We start from the raw sequence: 20,405 nt of genomic DNA, 5'->3' as shown, positions 1-20,405 counted from the left end.
AATAATATTATCAATAATTTAAAATAATAATTATATTATAATACAAGATAATAGATTATATTAATACTATTCAAAGACAATGAAAATTTAGTAAACAACTTCCTTCATAATTCTTTTATTCTTCCAACAAACATAATAATTATTTATATTTACTAATTTATTCCAATCTCACTCTAAGTATTTAATATAATATTTCTAATAATCTATAAATAATTTATTTTCCCATTTATATAACATTTGCAGATATACAAAATTTTTTGAACCAAGCACCTCTATTATATTATAATGCACAAGTATAAAACTGAAGGGTAATTTAGAACTTTCAGAAACTAATGAATAGACATTGAGTTAAGAAAATATCTGTCATTCATGAGAAGAGAGTAATATTTATTATTTAGCATGCCCCTACCATCCTACAAACTTTCCTGAGTTCCTCTACGGTGCTTAAATTACACATAAATGCAATTATGCAAATTATCTTCTATTGGAATTGGATTCTTTGCTAGTAGGCAAACAATCAAGTAATTGGTCAAATTACAATCCTAACCCTGTTACATCATTAGAGTATTATACCGATTATAATTAAAAAACAATTAATATTTATTGTTTGTTTATTATACACTATATTAGAGTTAACACTGTTATATACTTGATTACAAATGTAATTTTTACACAAAAAATTCCAATATTTTAGGATCGTTATAGTTACTGTAGTCGTTCACCAGAGACTTAATCACTAGCTTTCATCATCAATCATTTATAGAAACCTCAATAAGTTGATTTTTTTGTCATCGATTCATCAACTTTTTTAACCTTTGAACACTCGTCAAACTTCACTTATGGACATAAGCCTCTATTTTTATTTTTATTTTTTGAAAAAATATGATACTATATCAGAATAAATGTTATTATAGGAGATGGATATATCATATCATTCGTACGTTAATATATATGTAACAAGTTTCTACAGAATGAGTATACAAATGATATGAATATATTTTTATTCCCCCATACTTTCTCCTATATCAATTAGGGCATACCGAAATATCATTTTGACAGTAGAAACCATCACAACTTTGGTTAAAAAGCCTTTCTAGAACTTGTATCCTCTTTTATTATGTTGCATCTAATAAGATTCACAAATTTTATGAGGGTTTATGACAATTTCTTCCTCAAGGTTTGTTTATTCTTTTTTTTTTTTTTAGTATGTAATTTAATTAAATTTAGTTTTTTTTTTTTAGTTTATTGTATAAAATTGAAAAATAATTGAACTATTCATATATTTATTTTAATTATAATTTATTACATAAATTGGTTAATAAATATTTATATTTATATAAATAAAATAAAATAAAAATTGAAGAAATAAAAACTTAAAAGAATATAGAATTAGATAAAGGATGCTATGAAAGTAATCAATTGTTTTAATACATTTATTGCTTTGTAAATCTCTTGGGTGTATTTGTTACTTTCCTCCAATCTTGAGGAGGAAATTGTTATAAACTCAAATTTATGATAATGTTAAATGACTTAATATACATAATTTAGTAACCTAAATAATATAAACATTAATTGTGAAGTCATATCTTATTATTATTATTATTATTATTATTATTTTGTTGACTAGGGTGTACTGGCAAGCTTACATATACCCCGACTAATTTCTTGGGACTTTGAAGTTAATGATCAAGTAAACCCTCCAGTAACCACACCTATTAGTAACTGTCCCTATTAGTAACTAAGGATAATCGAACTCAATGTCTCTTGAGTAATACACCCAAGAGTCCATATCGTCTTGTTAGGTTAGCTCGTTTCAATTGCACAACTAATTTGATGTTGAAACTCACCAACCATCGAGAAAATCACAATTTCATCTCTAAGGTTTAGGCTAAGTAACACTTTAGTCATGTAGAATTTGTAAAAACATTTTGGTCCATGTCAGTGTTAGTGTCACTGGGAAACCTCAAGTACCAAAATGTTACTAACAAAGATCAAAACGTTACTAAGAAATTTTATAAAACAAAAATGTTACTTAAACCAAACCTCAGGGACGAAATTGTTATTATGCCCAACCATCTAATTTAGCCACACAGTTTTATTTGCTTATCTTATTTATATCTCTCCTTATAATGATAGGATGCTTGTTTAAATACAGTAGACTTTCCATTTAAGAGCAAGCATGCACTTAATGGAGGATTGTTTCAACAACAAAAGCAATCCTTCCGGAAATTTGGTGGGAAAAACATTTTCAACAAACTACCGAGTCATAATATAAAATCAGAGTTTAAAATTAAAGATAATTTAAACAAAATTACAGTGGATGACATGGGAATCATACAGAATTTCCGTATCAATTTGTATGAACTAATGGTTCATACGGGGATAATGTATCTTGCTCTCAGTACCGTATTGTTCCAGGCATGTTAGACATGCATTAAATATAAAGTAAATACAATGTTGTCACATCACGTAATGCTTTTGAGCTGTGTTAGATTAACAAAGGTTATATAATTTGTAAACTGAAGTCGGCCATTGTTGGTGAAGATGAAGAATCAGTAGTATATCAAGCTGAAATATAATATATCGTTGTGTCAAACGTTACATAATTTAGCAATTGAAAATAGATTCAGAATTGAAGTTAAGTTGAGTTTAAACTTTATAATTCTACTCCTCTCCAGAGGCTCTAGCCACATTATCATTTCTTAAGACGATAAGTAGGAATAGCCAAGAGATGCTTGGCTCTAGGAGTCACAAGACCAAACTCCTCACTCATTTCCAATTCACTCGGCAGCATCCCATTTGGAAGATCCCAATCAAAGCAATGCACAAGTTGTGCTACCACTTGCCTCACCACAGTGAGTGCCAATTGCATTCCAGCGCAGCCTCTGCGGCCAGCACCGAATGGGAGAAGCTGAAAGTCGCAGCCACGAAGATGGATTTTATTCCCAACAAACCTTTCTGGGAAAAACTTCTTAGGATCAGTCCAAGCTTCAAGATCTCTTCCAATTGCCCATACGTTTATAAAAATGCGTGATTTTTTGGGTATGTGGAAGCCGTTTACCGTGCAATCTTCCACGGATTCATGCGGAAGTAACAAAGGAACTACAGGATGTAGCCTCGAGGTCTCTTTCACATCCATGTCTAAGTATTCCAGTTTCTCCAAATCTGATTCTTCTACCATCCTGTCAAGTCCCACAACATTTTCCAACTCTTTTTGCACTTTCTTCATAATCTCAGGATGCTTGATGAGTTCTGAAAGCGTCCACCCAATAGTGCTTCCTGAAGTGTTAGTTCCAGCTATAAGCATATCCTGATCACATTCACATCAAGAAAAAGAAGATAGTTTTAAGATTGTGTGGTATAATCGGATATGAAGATTAGAAACATTTAATAGAAATTCAAGAACAATAAAAGTAATTGGAAACAAAAGAAAATTTAAAACTTTAAATTTGGCAATTAGATTTCACGTCTAACAATTATAGGATTGCTTACCACGAGTATGGCTTTAATGTGGTGTCGCTCAATTTTGGATGTATGCAATAGAAAACAAGGTTTTTTTTTATACATGCTAACCAGTATGGAAAAGCTTCAAAAGAACATCTCTTCTTATGGTCGGATGATAAACCTTTAGTCATTAGGGTTAGTTATATTCAGAGAGTTTTGTGTTCGAGTCGCAAGAGAGATACGTATCATATTTATACAATTACCTTAGTCCATTGGGCCTTGAGGATTAGGCAGACCCTATGTAGGCCTAGATACCTCAAATACCTAAAAAAAAAAGCTTTAGAATCCTGAACTAGAGGTGTTCAAAGAACTGGTTGAAACCGGAAACGGTGGGTGACCCTGGGTTTGGTTCCGGTTCCTACCCAGGAACCGTCGTCGATGGATAGGTTCCGGTTCCAAATTTTTGGAACAGTTACTGTGCGGTTCCAGTTCCTATAGTTAGGAACCGGAACCAGGAACCGAGACTAATATAAAATAATAAAGATTATGGGGGTAATAAAACTTTTGCAGAAAAAAGTTATGTGAATACAATTTATATTTATATTCATAAATTTAAGTAAGTTGGTTTGATTTTGAGAATCTACATTTACAAAGTAATGGAGTTTGTAATTTTGAATTTTGAATTTATAATTTGTAATTTTATTTTTAACAAGTGCCAGGTGGGGGGTATTTGTAATGTTTTAAGGGTTTTTTTGTCATTTTAAAAACTTTTTGGGGGTCATGTAATTTATAGGGTACCCAGAAACAGAACCGGAACCGTTGTTACAGGTTCTGGGTCTGGGTACCTAGGAACCGGAACCGTCGGTTTCGGTTCTGGTTCCAAATTTCAAGGAACCGTCGGTTCGATTCCGGTCCCTTCAAAAAGTATAGGGTACCCAGAACCGAACACCCTACCTAGAACACATCGAATTGAGTTATGACTTCTTGTCCCACATATATTAATTACGAAGGAAAATCTACTAATAAAACTAGCTTTAATGAATATATAAGTCTATTTTTTTCCCCAAGAATAATTTAATATTCACGAGAGAAGTAAAGAGATAAGTAGGAATAGCCAAGAGATGTTTGGCTCTACGCGTCACAAGACTAAACTCCTTAGTCATGTCCATTCACTCGGCATCATCCCATTTGAAGCAATGCACAAGTTGTGCTACCCCTTGCCTGACCACAGTGTGTCCCAACTGCGATCCAGGGCAGCCTCTGCGTCAGAACCGATGGTAGAAACTAAAGTCATGGCCGCGAAGATCAATTCTACTTCCAAACAACCTTTCTGGCAAAAAACTCCCGTATCAGTCCAAGCTTCAGGATCTTTCCAATTGCCCATACATTTATAAAAATGCGTGATTTTTTCGTAAGGAACTAACAAGGGAATTACAGGATGGAGCCTCAAGGTTCTTCACAACCATGTCTAAGTATTCCAGGTTCTCCAAATCTGATTCTTCAACCATCCTGTCAGTCCCACAACACTTTCCAACTCTTTGCACTTCCTTCAAAATGCAGGATGCTTGATAAGTTCCGAAGCGCCGCTCAATAGCGCTTGCGCTTGCTAAACTGTCACTTGCACCTAAAAACATATCCTGATCACATTATGCAGAAATATTCAGAAGATTATCTTTAGATTTAGAAGCTAACAAATCAAATTAAATAAATATATTATTTTTCAGTTCGGTAGTTGGATTTGCTTAGATGAAAATACAAGCACCTGCTGTGGAATATTTTTTTTTTTTTTTTTTTAAATTCTGTGGGTTCTTGTGAGAGTCATGTAAAGACAAAGTAGAGACTTTGGATTCCATGTGAAAAAATTGAAAGTTCTTGAAGCCACAAAGAAATTAATTAAAATTGAAATATGTAGAGTTATATAATTAAATTAGAGAACAGAAGATTGATATAACTGCAAATTAATAAATAATAAAATTAAGATAAGTGATTCTGGAATTTGATCGCCATCCAAGGGGATATTTAGATGAGCTGAACATTTTTTTTTTTTTTTTAATAAATGTTACCAAATCTGAAGACGGAAACCCAGATGAATCTATTCTCCTGTATATTTGTCTTCAGTTAGTGGCTTATATTCTATAATAAAATAATAGACTTCCAATTCCAAATGGTTAGGTTACGTTTGGTTAGATTTGCCGTTGAAAGTTATACAATTTAAAAACTTTTTTATTTGATGACATTATATATTAAAGACGCATTTTTTAACCCGAAGATTGTATTAAAATAAGATGAGTAATAGAAAATAGTAAGTCAATAAATTTTTACAATTATCACCATGGGTGGTCAATTAAAACCCTTAAATGTATTATTAAAAAAATTTAAATTAGATTCACATCGATCCTTAATAGGAGTTAATAGGAGTAAATAGCAGAGATTTATCTGTATTTAACTTTAAAACATTAAAGGTTAATTGAAGTTACGTAAGTTAATAAAAACTATAATCATTAAATTTTCAATGAGATGGAAAGATTGGATGTGACCCACCAAGATGGATGTTTTCGCCTTATCCAATAATGATGAAACGTTAATGCTATTTTTTTTTTTTTTTATGAATTTGATAGATAAGGTCAACAAAGTAGTCTAGTAGTTTGGCAGAAAAGCATTTTTTTTTTTTTTTTTAGAAAATCATGGAGTTTATGCATGGGAAACATGATAGCTAACTAAGCGGAACTAATCAACACAATGGTCGGTCTAAAAATGGTCAAGGTTCTCCTTTTATCCCACACACAGTACACCACACAATTCTAACACCATCTAAAAGGGCTAGTGAATATTAAACAACCACATAAATAGAGAATATGAATATAAAAGAAGAACATGTACATAAAAAAGAACATAAACATAAACATAAATGAAAACATAAATATTAAACATGTTAAAGAACATAAATTAAAACATATTGAGATCTTTTGCTATCTATAACATTTTCAGAGTATTACAACACCCTTGAGGTTGAGAGAAACTTAGAAATATGAAAGAAACATGGAAGAATGGAAGTGAAGATGTGTAGAGAAAGTATGGAAGCGTAGAGAAAATATGGAAAAGAAAGTGAGAGAAATAAACAAAAGTGTTTGCAAAGTTTTACAACAAAGTTCCTCCTCCTCCCGGGAAGGGGAAAGCTTTATATAGATACCAAGGAGACGAGCTCATCAATGAGACATTAATACAAGACTAACCTTTTTTACTTTTGTTTTTTTTTTTTGTTTTTTTTTTTTTTTTTCATAAGTAGCCTACAATTGTTGACAAAGCTAAAGCTTACGAACCTTGACTTTTTTACAATGGCTACGGGAGATATACAATGAAAAGGCAAATTGCCATTTAGTCCACTCCTATTTTCCATAAAGGACACCACCATTTATATAAGACACGCAGATCTTTAATCATCTGACAAGTTGGTAAAGTGCCACGATTCTTCATCCTGGAAGTCGAGACAAACATTGATTGAATCCAGTCAGAGGATTTGTCGGGGAGATGTATCTGGATGAGTATCGAAGAATGTCTGGAACTGAGATGTTGGCGTGGCAGATGTACGTGGTGCATTCATGTATTGTTGTCGCCTGGATTATGGAGAAGTAATCACGAGACTGCTGAGGCTCTTCTTCCTGCACAGTATCAGGCTGTGAGTCCGGGTACCACCATTGTGGATAGATGAAGTCATCGGTTGGGCATTGATGGAACGTATGATGGTTGGCGTGGAGCAATTTCTCAGTGTAGTCGGAGGAAAGAGTTCCCACGGGCATCACGTGAAAGGATGGCCATAGTGCATTTGGAATGATTGATTTTTTTCAAAAAGGATTTTTTGAATTGATCTAGTCTCAACAGGTGATCAAACATATTATGACAAGATCGTAGTATGGTAAGACACGATGAAATGTGACTTGATGGTGAGGAAAATATGGCCATAGAGCGGATAGAGTGATGTCTGTGAAAAATATTTAGACCATGCCATTTTGGTAGACATAGGACCTTTGTATCGGGCAAGTTGATGAGCAAACACAAATTTCCATTTGTCGAGGGTTTTGAACCATCGGAGAAAAGTCATCAAAGTGTGCAATTCAGGGGTTGAGGTGACTGGTATTGGGAAATTATTTTTAACATATGATGGATCGGGAATGAACAACAATGTGGTATTGATGTAACATATACCAAAAGAACCATAATAATTCTTCTGGAAATATGATATCAAGACCTAGAGGTAAACAAAGATTTGAAAAAGGGTAATCTGGATGGACCCCTAACATATCATACATGGATTGACCACATTTTCAATGCATTGAAGTTGGTAAGAAAACATGAGAGTGGTAGCATTTTCATCAATGGTACGAGTTCGAACAAGGTCATCAAATTCAGGAGGTACATCGGGAGGACGGTTTGGTGAGAGGATGATGAACAGGAAATGGACTGGGTTAATGGTTGGAACATAAAACATGGAAGAGGTTTGGATCTAGGGTTCAGGAAACCAACTTGTTTAGTTTTAGGTCTGGATAAATAATCGCAATGGTGTTGGTGTGACCTTTGATATGGGACGGTGAAGGAATATTTACTGAACCATTTGCCCAACGAAGTAACGTTGATGTGGAACCTTTTTTATGGAAACGAAGCATTTGATCAAAAGACTTCATATCCGTTTCAACAAAGAATGAGTCCAACAAGGTGGAATTCAAACCTTTCAAGGCATTTTTGACTGTAATACTTCCTTGAAAGTAGAATGATAATGCTGCTGGTGTGGTTTGAATTGTCCACGGTATCCGCATATATGTCGGACCTTGTCGTCATCTTGTGTCCAAAAGTACTGCACCCCAATGAGTGTCACTAGCATCCGTCTGAAGAATGTGTTTCCCCGAAGAAGGAATCTTCAATGGCTGTGTATGGAAGGATGAGCGCTTGAGACTTTGACGCATTTGTCTGCTTTTCAGACCATTCTGGAGGATTTTTCTTAAGCATCTGGGAAAGTGGAGGAGTGAAACGAGAAATGTTGGGGATGAAACAGGCATGTAATTGGCAATTCCCAAGAATTGTTGTATTTCTTTTTGGGTGAGAACATCTGGGAATTTTTGCAATTCATTAGCAATATGAGGCTGAAGATCATACTTGCCGTCAGCAATCACCATACCGAGAAAATCAATCTTTGTTTGCCCCAATTGCATTTTTTTCGATTGCATGATACCATAAGTGGGGATGATATCAGCAAAGTCACGAAGAAGACGTATATGAGATTCCTCGTCTTTTGAAAAGAGAAGGATATCATCGATATAAATGGACAATGTATGCAGAAGGGGAGCAAAAATCGTCATGGCTTTTTGAAAGGGAAGGAGCGACTTTTAGTCCAAAAGGCATGACTGTCCACTGGTAGTGGTGATTGGGTTACAGAAAGCAGTCTTATGACGATCATCAGGATGAATTCCAAGTGCCAAAAGCCAGCTTTGAGGTCAAATTTTGAAAAACTCTTATATGGAGATTTGCAAAAAGAACTTGTGGAAGGCAGAGGAAATTTATCATCACGAAGGAAGAAATTCAATGGCTGATAATTGATGACAAGTCTGGGTTTTCCTCTGGCTGTTTTGCCCGTTTATTGACATAAAACTTACATGCCCATTGAGAGTCTGTGGGTTCAAGCAATCCTTGTGATAAAAGCTGAGTACATTCTTGTTGGGCGAGACTGAGATGTTCTGGTGACATGCCGGAATGACTAGCTTTAGTGGGATTGATATCTTCGCTCTTGATGAATGGAAGAGGATAAGAAATCTGAATCTTCCATAATGGATGAGCACATTTAGTGAGAAAATCGCATGAGAATCTGCGCAAAAACGAGAATAAGCTGGTTCTTGATCTGCTCAATAGGATTGCCTTCATCTGGAATAAATTAGGCTGTGTGGTCCAGGATTGGAAAAACATCTTGTAACGAACACCCATCAGGGAGGATTCTAAGTTTACTGGGTTTAGAATAAACATCAAAACCTAGAACCATGTCTTTGCCAGGGAGATCGGAACCAAGAACTTTATGAAAAGTGAAACAGCCGGGGAAAATTTAGATTTTAATGGGTTTGCTGATCAGGTGAGTAGTGAAAGTCTCACTATTAGCAGTGTAGAATATTCCTGATGAGGTTTCCACTGAGAGGCTGGAAGGATCTTAGGATGATAATAGTACTAGTAGCACCAGTATCAAAGAATGCAATGACTGAAACAGGATTTGAGTATTTAGTAGGGAAGATTGAACTTTTGCTGTAGGTAGTGACATGAGAAGGCTAATGAGGGAAGGGATTGTGGTTTGTTGGATATGGTAGAAATAGTGACAATCATCTGAATCAGAGTACTCAGTACAGTGGCTGCAAACTGGAAAATGGTGCTGAGGTGGGTTCGTCATCCATTGAAAACCAACTTTCAACATCATCATCAGAAAAATCGATATCTGTGAGCTGAGAAAGTTGTTGCATCATTTTGACTGATCGCTTAGACTTGTTTGGACAATTTTTGGCAAATGACCCGGGCGGTTGCATAAATAACACACCGATTAGACCGTTTGCCTTTGTGTTTCCTTTTGCGAAGAAACTTGCGGTTCTTGAAACGTCGAAACTGCGTCGAGCCGGAGCATTAGGTGGAGAAAACTTGAGCGTAGAATGAAACTTCTTCTTGGTAGGACAAGAACATGAGCGATCTGTTTGCACTTGATCTGCAAGTCTGGTCATTGACAAACCTTTGTCAACTATTTAGAACGCTTCATATAATCATCAAAAAATTGTTTTTGAGAACAGAGCTTTTCCAGAGCAAGAATAACAAACGGTAAATTTCACAAGAGAAGGGAGCCAAGTTGTTTGTTCTGGGACTCAAAGCTTGGTTGCTTCATGACTAGGGATCAGGAATTGATTCCAAAAAAGCGCTTCATATTAGGATCATCACTACCCTTAAGTATATGATACCTTTTTACCATCTCTTTATAATGCCTGTCAAGATCTTTCTTTTTGAGAGACAGCATTGCATCTTAAAATATTCTTCTCTGACTTGGTTTCATAAGAGAGGTAATCCATAGAACTCATCATACAGGAGATACAGGGCTTGGTGATATCTGGCATTTGGATGAACAAATTTTGTCTATACTCCTGAAGACTTATCCACCAATCACGAAGAATGCCTCCAAATCTAGCTGTAAATCGCTAAGTACAGTAGAGACTTGGGCATTAGGTTTTAGCATCTTAGCTTGTAACCAGGCCTGAAATTCAACATTCGAGCTCTCCATTTGTGTGGAGGAAGATCATCGACAGTAAAAGTGTGGAGCTTTGCTGAAGCTGTATAAGAGTAACGTTCAGCGGATGACGAGATTGTCGATACATAGGCGGAGAGTCTGGATGGAGTCATACCTTCAGGATTCATCATCGATCTCAGAAACAAAAGGGTGGTCTGGACGATTCGGGGATGGGTCATAGTTGGGGATAAACATGAGGATGTTGATCAAAAGCATCACTGTCAGAGTCAAATTCACTTTCAATAGATTTATCAGGTGAAGGTATAGTGGCTTCTGATTCGATTCTGATTCTGTTTGGAAGGTTGATAGAGAATCCTCAGAAAGACCGAAGCGGCAAGACGTTGCCTTTCGTGCCTGTCTGCAAAAAAGAGCTCATAAAATTGGAGGAGACGGATTTCGGAAGAGTCAGGATTAGCAGAAGGTGGCGGTCTTCCATCATCATTATGTGCATGGAGCCTTATCTTAGATAAGGACCTGAGGTTAGGAGATGGAGCATCAGAGTGACTGGAAGAGAAAGAGTCAGGAATATCAGCGGATGGATCCGCGGGTTAGCAGAATACTTTTCTCTCTTCTTTTGTTCTCGTTCCAGCTTGATCTTTTCATCACGTTCTTTACGGAGCTTGGCATATAATTGTTAGTGTTGCCAAAAGCTGAGACAGCACCAGAAGGTATATGAGGGGAGACCAGGTGGGTAATTTTTGGGAAAGGGGAAAAAGAGGGTTGTGGCATGCGTTGTAGAATCAAAAGGGTTGGTACCAAGACATTTCAGAAAGTCTGTGGTTGTCTGAGTTTTGCTTAAGATATTCCTGTTGAAGCGATGCCATTTGGGTTTTTAATGACTTCATTTCTGCTTCCTTCTGAAGAAACTGAGAGAATAGCCTGAGAGCTACGACCATGTGCATTATTCTTAACGGAGCTGATCAATCCGGTTTTGGAGATGATCAATTTGCTTTTGTAGCCGAGAAATCAGCAGAGTTTGGTTTTGAGACTGGAGGCCACCTGATGAGCTATAAATCCAGTTTTGTTCAAGTCTGGCCATGGTTTTGTTTTGGGCTAAAGCATTTTCAGTTTGCCAATTGAAAACTGCTTCAGCTTGGGAGAGTTTGGGTGGTGGATCATCAGGCTGTATAGCTTTGGAAGGAACCACTTTTGGTTGTTGAGTGGCAGTTTCTTGAAGGGAAGGAAAATTGTTGCATAATTGGAATTTGTCTATCTTTGTGGCTCAGGGGATTGGATCATCATGACGGACTGAACAGGTGGAGTATGAGCAAGGGGTGAATGGGTTGGTTTATTTTCTTTGGCAATCCACCGCAGAGACTGTGATAACATGGTAAAGGCTGTTGAAGTAAGGTGATTTTACAGGTTTGGATAGTTTTAAAGGTGATGGGTTGAGGTTTCGGAGGGATGTCCCATGAGGGATTACTGGATGGTGAATCTTTCTGGCTGGTGGAGAATATTTGACATAATAGTCAAATTTACCAGATGGTTGACCAAGAAGACCAACTTCAGGATCATGTTCTTCAAATCGGGAATGAAGATCTGTCTGACTGCAGCAGCGTTTCTTTTTTTTTGTTGAAATAGTTCGTCTTGGAAGATAATGTCATCGATTTCCCAAATAGGATCATCACGCATTTTGAGCATTGGCAGCAAGATCAAATGGAGTGTGACCAGTGACTGGACATTTGATGGTAGACAGGAGCACCAGATTGTTAAAGAATGAATGGAAAGTCCAGGTTCCCGTACTATGGTAATGGGTTTGACCGGAGTAATCATGAATTGAGTTTGTCGAAAACTCAAAGGTGGAGCACTGGGAGTTGCTGGAGACTTAAATCTGATAGTTGTTGTTCCGTCACTGTTGTCATGCATGGTAGATTTGTAGAAACCAACGGAGTGTCTTTTTGTTTAAGAGACTCGTAACTCGTCACCCAAGGTCGGGGAACAATTTAATCAATATCATCCTGGAAATGCCTGGGAATATTGATGCAATGAGGAGTATTCTGAGGTCAACAGTAAGGAGCAGTGCATCAGTAGTCGTAGGGATAGCGAGATCAAGAGCATGGTCTTGGATTCGCCAAACCATTTGATAATGCAAAGTAGCGCAATACTTCTAGATTAATTCTGCACCACGATCTGTAATTGAACTTTAAGAGCCTTAGAGCAATGAAAATCAGAGGAGACATGTTGAAATTAGGAAACAGCGTCATGATGACGTTCCAGCATTCAAAGTTGTTGTGCTGTCCCGATACAAGCATGTGATATTGGACAAACTATTGTCCAATAAAGCAATTCGAAATGAGACCGGAAGTCCTTTTTGCCATGATAAGAGAGAGCGAGCCGGAGGCCCAAAGTGCACATGAGAGTATCCTTCACGGATCCATTGAGTAATGGATTCTTAAGGGATTTCCAAAGTAACATATTGTTCTTGGGATGTGGCTGGAATTTGACACTTGTCAAATGTGCTAGTCTGGACATACTCTTTGACTGGCTTTCTGGAAGGACAGACAAGAGTTTTAAAGGTTTTAGACAAAGAAGACGTAGACTTGGAAAAGGCGGTGTAAGGATTTACAAGGGGGGATAGTGTCTTGGATTTTTTGATTTTCTGGGATATAAGATATTTCATACAGACTGTCTACTTTAGAAGAAGATCTAGATAAACTAGTATTTATGGGAGCAGTAAACGTAGATAAAGCTGAAGACGATTCCATGGACGTAAATTCAACCTTTGGATGTGTATATCACCTCAAACGGTAAGATAGCATAAGACCCGAAGATTACCTATAAACATAATTTAATAAACAGTGAATAAAACATAACATGAAATAGAGAAAAGAAACATAACCAAAACTAAAGGAGCCAATATCCGAGGGGAGGTAATCCTCCGCCACACAGAAATTGGAACCAATAAGTAACTTAAAGAAGCTAATATCCGAGGGGAGGTAATCCTCGCACACACAGAAATTGGAATCGATAAGTGGCTCTGATACCACAAGGCCATTAAACTTTGTTGGTGGTTAAAACTTGAAAGGATGAGGCTATATGTATAAGCTAATAATACAGTTGAAACAAATCTCTTAGGATAGGTTTGGTTCAGAGAATATTAATTATTATGAATGTTGATTACATGAAAGTTGATTACCTTAAAAATTTTGAGAATTTAGGAAATGTTTGTAGTTGGTGGTAGTATATTAATATGTTGGGGAGGAAATAAATTAGTGGGTATGTTATTAAATTATGAATTGTCCTCTAATTAAATATATATTATATTATTTTTTAATATTGATATTATTTGATTATTACAACCCCCCATTTAAAAACTTAGCAAAAACAACCCATAATAAAAGTTTGAAAAATCAAAGCATCCACACAACCACTGTCGGCCATGGCAACACCACAGGCCATCGGCAGCCGGCAATCAATAGTGCACAGAAGGAGGAAATGGCTCTATACGTCGTATGACCATTTTGCCACGACTGGATAGTTAACGGCCATCATGGTCGTTGCAGCAGATCTGTCACGATCTGGCCATTTTAGGAGCAAATATCTAGCCGAAAATGGCCATATTAGTGCACACAACCATTTTCGGCCTTCCAGAGCCATTACGGCGTGGCGGCGGCTGGCGCACAGTGGTTGCCAGCGGCAGAGGGGGGGGTGGTGGCTTGGGTGGGCTGCAATTTGTTTTGAATTCAAGGTAATTTTGTCAAAAAAGTTAATTAATTGGGGTGAAATAGTAAAAGTCATATTCATGTAAATAAATTTAAAAATAAGGGCATTATTGTCCTAAAATTTATATTAAAGGATATAATTGTAACAGAAAAAGATACCCTGATAAATACTAAAAAATGAGGTAATCATATTATCATATATAACAGTAACTACTATGGTACTTTAAGATTACCGGAATCTTATATTACTTAAACACAAAACTGTAATCAAGTAAATAAGATGACATAACTCCATAATCACATTACCCAACCAAACGCCCTCTTAGGGTCCTGGGAGTTTCATGGTAGCGATATGGAGTAAATTACCGTAACGTTTTAAGGGTAAACCGTAGTGGTTTTTAGGGGTTTTTTTGTAACGGGTTTTAAAACACCCATCCTGTGCTGGGAGTTTATTTTCCAGCGATTCTGACAGTTTTTATAATTATAAATTTATATATATGCCCATAAAAATATCTAACTTCAACCAACACTTGGAGTTTTGTTTTTCATTGCAAGGTAAGGTCTTTATTTGTTTTCTACTTATTAGTATTTATAACTCAAATGTGATAAAGTCTCATTCTCTTCGCCATTCTTTACACATTGGATTATTAAAAATTTAGCCCACTTCTAAGAAAGCATTTAGAAATGAGATTTTAATAATTTTTTTTAATGATTGCTTAAAATTATTATATTTAATATGGTTGGAGGCGCATATATGATTAATTTTTTTTTGGTATAATTGGGTAGTTTTGTAGTGGATAGGGTATTTGTGGAATAAAATTTTAAACCACCAAAACACCCTGATTTTGATGTTTATAAACCCCTCAGAATACATTGCATTGGTTTTGGAGGGTTTTTGAGTTAGTCAAAACTAGAATAAAAAATTTGAAATAAGATTTTAAAACACCTCAAAACTAATCTAATAAAAAGAAAACTCTCAAACATATCTTTAGTTGTCAACTTTGTGATAGGTTGACTCGACGTAAATGGGTTGAGTATAATTCGGCTTGGGTTTAAATTGTTAGACCCGGTTTAACCGAGTAAACAAAACTCAATATCAAGTTTAAAAATAATGAATAGGGTGTTCGGTTCGGGTACCCTGCATTTTTGAAGGAACGAAACGAACTTCCTTGAAATTTGGAACCGGAACCAGAAACTGTACGTTCAGTTCCTAGGTACCCAAAACGAAACTTAACAACGTTCCGGTTCGTTCTGGACCCTTAAAATTCATTACCCCCCAAAAGTTTTTAATGGCAAAAAAACCCTCAAAAACTTACAATACACCTTGGCACTTGTTAACAAAAATAAAATTACAAATAATAAATTCAAAATTCAAAATTACAAACTCCATTACTTGTAAAGGTAGATTCTCAAAAGTCAAACAAATTACTTTAAATGTATAAAATATAAATATAAATGTATTCACATACTTTTTCTACAAAAGTTTTTATTAACCCCCCCACTCTTAATTTTTTTTATAGTCTTGGTTCTCGGTTCGGTTCCTAACTATAGGAATCGAACGCAAATACGGTTCCAAAATTTAGAACCGGAACTACCGTTGACGGCGGTTTGGGTAGGAAATAGAACCAAACCTCGTACCCGCTAGTTTCGGTTCCAATCGTTCTTTTGAACACCCTAAAATGAGAGGTGATTCAAATTGATTAACATGCCCGATAAAATAAATAAATAATGAGTCCTATCAAAACGAACGCAGATGTCAACTCAACAATAATGCAAAAGTAAAATAATGCAGAAGTAGGAACTATTTTCCCAAACTACCCTAATAATAATAAAAAATTTGATAATCTTCTCATACTAATAATAATAATTGTAAATTATATAAGAAATAATCTAAATATCACCATTTCTTTACTATTTAAGATTACTTAATGATATTAATTTTGTTATAATTTATCATTAATTAATAACATTATTATAAATAAATATGTAATATTATAATAAAATAATAAATGTGTTAATAATATAAGTAATTGATATAATATAAAATATTATCATAATTTAAAATAATATAATTATAATAAAGATAATAGATTATATTAATATATTCAAAGACAATGAAAAATTGTAAAACAACTTCCTTCATAATTTTTATTCTTCCAACAAACATAAAATATTTAATTTACTAATTTATTCCAATCTCACTCTAAATTTAATATAATATTTCTAATAATCTTAAATAATTTATTTTCCTTATATAACATTTGCAGATATACAAAATTTTTTGAACAAGCACCTCTATTATTATAATGCACAAGTATAAAACTGAAGGGTAATTTAGAACTTTCAAACTAATGAATAGACATTGGTTAAGAAAATATCTCATTCATGAGAAGAGAGTAATATATATTTAGCATGCCCCTACCATCCTACAAACTTTCCTGAGTTCCTCTACGGTGCTTAAATTACACATAAATGCAATTATCAAATTATCTTCTATTGGAATTGGATTCTTGCTAGTAGGCAAACAATCAAGTAATTGTCAAATACAATCCTAACCCGTTACATCATTAGAGTATTACCATATATTAAAAAACAATAATATTTATGTTTGTTATTATACACTTATTAGAGTTAACACTGTTATATATTGATTACAAATGTAATTTTTACACAAAAAATTCCAATATTTTAGGACGTTATAGTTATGTGTCGTTCACCAGAGACTTAATCACTAGTTCTCATCAATCATTTATAGAAACCTAATAAGTTGATTTTTGTCATCGATTCATCAACTTTTTTAACCTTTAACACTGTCAAACTTCAATAGGACATAAGCCTCTTTTTATTTTTTTTTTGAAAAAATATGAACTATATCAAATAAATGTTATTATAGGAGATGATATATCATATCATTGTACGTTAATATATATGTAACAAGTTCTACAGAAGAGTATACAAATGATATGAATATTTTTATTCTCCCATACTTTCTCCTATACAATTAGGGCTACCGAAATAAAAAACTTCTCAGGATCAGTCCAAGCTTCAGGATCTCTTCCAATTGCCCATACGTTTATAAAAATGCGTGATTTTTTGGGTATGTGGAAGCCGTTTACCGTGCAATCTTCCACGGATTCATGAGGGAGTAACAAAGGAATTACAGGATTGAGCCTCAAGGTTTCTTTCACAACCATGTCTAAGTATTCCAGGTTATCCAAATCTGATTCTTCAACCATCCTGTCAAGTCCCACAACATTTTCCAACTCTTTTTGCACTTTCTTCATAATCTCAGGACGCTTGATGAGTTCCGAAAGCGTCCACTCGATAGTGCTTCCTGAAGTGTCAGTTGCAGCTACAAGCATATCCTGATCACATTCACATCAAGAAAAATAAGATAATTTTAAGATTGTGTGGTATAATCGGATATGAAGATTAGAAATAATTAATAGAAATTCAAGAACAATAAAAGTAATTGGAAACAAAAGAAAATTTGGAACTTTAAATTTTGCAATTAGATTTCACGTCTAACAATTATAGGATTGCTTACCACGAGTATGGCTTTAATGTGGTGTCCCTCAATTTTGTGTTCGGTTTCTTCTGATCCCAAGAAGCTCAACATGACATCAACAAAGTCCTTGTTTCTATTTTCATCCTTGCATTGAACATGCTCATCAATAATATTTTCTAAGAAGTCATCGAACACCTTGGAAACAGCCTTCATGCGCTTTGTCAGCCTCTGGAGATCAAGTGAAGCAATATGCGGAATGTAATCATTCAAGTTGGGCTTGGCTGCCAATGTTGTGGCCTCTTTGATCACAGTTTCGAACCCTCCACCACCAAACTCTTCATCCATATATTTCTTCCCAAACACCATTAGACAAGTCATGTATGCATTGAGAGATGAGACCTTGGCACTTAGATCGATAGCATCTCTAGCAGCAGCAGCCTCTTTTATGTAGCCTATCAAGAGATCGAGTTCTTGCTTTCTCATGGTCCCGAAAGCACCAATCCTAGAGTGGCTAAGAAGTTCCAGGGTGCAAATCTTGCGAACGGTTCGCCAATATGATCCATAGGGACTAAAAGAGAGATTATTTTGCCCATAACATATGTACTTTAAAGCTTCGACAGGAGGCCTGCTGGCAAAAACAAGGTCATGAGTCTTCAGAAACTGCTCAGCAGCGTGAGGTGATGAGACTACAACAGTTGGACTCAAGCCTAAACGTAAGAAGATGATACAGCCATATTTTTTGGAAAGTTGATGAAAATCTTTGTGAGTAAACTTCCCTAACAAATGAAGGCTTCCGAAAATCGGGAACCCTCTTGGACCAGGAGGTAACCTATGACTCTTTGTACTTGATCTTCTCCATTTCAATGCTTGCAGGAAGAAGAAAAGAGCCAAAACTAGTGCCAGCAAGGTCCATGTCCAGGACATAATTAAGCTGGCTGTAAGAATCCCAGGATCGAATGCAGAAAAATCCAGAAATAACACTTCCCAGAGAAACAAACAGATAAACTTGAGAGAAAAACAGAATTTTCCAAAACTGGAAATTTTATTAACATCTGCTGTACTTACAGACTGATTCTTGAACTGTTTTTATACTAAAAAAGAGTCCACGTTGGAAATCCGTGTGACTCTTACAGATTAACAAACACCGTTGATTAAAAAGAAGCACAAATTGACTGTATTTCAGCCGTTGATCTCTTATCCAACTTGATGAACTTCAGCCGACATAAAAATGAGAACCCAGCAACTTTGATTTGAAACGGCAGCGTTTCCTGAGCTGTTAACAGAGTTGATAACTCCGTTTTTCATTTCAACATAATTTTAACAAACTCTGATAACCACCGTTAATCTAACCATTGGGTTCAGAAAGCTTTTCCGCAAAAACACAAATTCTTTAGCAGCCAAAAGGGAAAACAGGGTCGTAAGAGGAGTTTTGATCTTCCTCTCTGCTTCCTGCTTCCGACTCTAGACTAGGAAGTAATCTATAACTCTTTGTGCTTGATCTTCCCCATTAGTCGAAATGTTCGTAAACTAGGTCAGACACCAAGTTATATAAATAAGAGTAAAGATATGTGAAATATGTTATTTACGTTGTGAATTAGCACAAACAATTATCATGCAGATCAGTTCTTGAACAAACCTTAGTTTCTTGAGAATTAAGGCTTTTGCAAAAAGAACAGTAATGAAAGCTTTAAAAAAATGCAAGGGTTTAAGTAGTTTAGTTCACAATTATCAATTATGTGAACCTTCATCCATTGTTGTTGGTGAAAAATGTTGAAAAAGATTCTTACAACTCAAATGCAAAATTAAAGCAAGCAACAAAAAATAAAGCAAACCAAACACAAGAATTTTAAAGTGGTTCGGCCCAATCAATATAGCCTACGTCCACTATCCACTCAAACAATCCACTAAGCAAAAACTTACAACTGTGCAATTCTTACCCATTTTGGGTAATTACCTTACGGTGAGTGATTGTATTCAATTAAGAAAAAGTTTATACATGCTAACCAGTATTGGAAAAGCTTCAAAAGAACATCTCTTCTTATGGTCGGATGATAAACCCTTTAGTCATTAGGGTTAGTTATATTCAGAGAGTTTTGTGTTCGAGTCGCAAGAGAGATACGTATCATATTTATACAATTACCTTAGTCCATTGGGCCTTGAGGATTAGGCAGACCCTATGTAGGCCTAGATACCTCAAATACCTAAAAAAAAAAGCTTTAGAATCCTAGAACTAGAGGTGTTCAAAAGAACTGGTTGAAACCGGAACCGGTGGGTACCCTGGGTTTGGTTCCGGTTCCTACCCAGGAACCGTCGTCGATGGATAGGTTCCGGTTCCAAATTTTTGGAACAGTTACTGTGCGGTTCCAGTTCCTATAGTTAGGAACCGGAACCAGGAACCGAGACTAATATAAAATAAAATTAAAGATTATGGGGGTTAATAAAACTTTTGCAGAAAAAGTTATGTGAATACATTTATATTTATATTTCATAATAT

The 20,405-nt window shown here is 35.4% G+C and overlaps 1 protein-coding gene across 1 annotated transcript; it reads right to left on the bottom strand.

The window, feature by feature from the left end:
• Positions 1–2,591: 2,591 nt before the first annotated feature.
• On the bottom strand, positions 2,592–18,953 carry LOC116126042 (cytochrome P450 CYP736A12-like). Its single transcript, XM_031411735.1, has 3 exons — positions 17,951–18,953; positions 17,427–17,768; positions 2,592–2,968 (listed from the first exon to the last, which is right to left on the bottom strand). The coding sequence occupies exons 1-3, from the start codon at positions 18,833–18,835 to the stop codon at positions 2,696–2,698; spliced, it is 1,500 nt and encodes a 499-aa protein (XP_031267595.1). The 5' UTR covers positions 18,836–18,953; the 3' UTR covers positions 2,592–2,695.
• Positions 18,954–20,405: the final 1,452 nt, after the last annotated feature.

This window comes from Pistacia vera, unplaced genomic scaffold (genome assembly GCF_008641045.1).
Source record: "Pistacia vera cultivar Batoury unplaced genomic scaffold, PisVer_v2 Contig174, whole genome shotgun sequence".
Taxonomy (NCBI): domain Eukaryota; kingdom Viridiplantae; phylum Streptophyta; class Magnoliopsida; order Sapindales; family Anacardiaceae; genus Pistacia; species Pistacia vera.
This window is presented reverse-complemented; position numbering and strand designations above follow the sequence as displayed.

Coding starts and splice junctions, on each gene's coding strand:
- LOC116126042 (XM_031411735.1), bottom strand. CDS start 18,835: ATGTCCTGGACATGGACCTTGCTGGCACTAGTTTTGGCTCTTTTCTTC. Junction 17,769..17,950: donor ACATTAAAGCCATACTCGTG/GTAAGCAATCCT, acceptor GAATGTGATCAG/GATATGCTTGTAGCTGCAAC. Junction 2,969..17,426: donor CTTGGACTGATCCTGAGAAG/TTTTTTATTTCG, acceptor GATCCTAAGAAG/TTTTTCCCAGAAAGGTTTGT.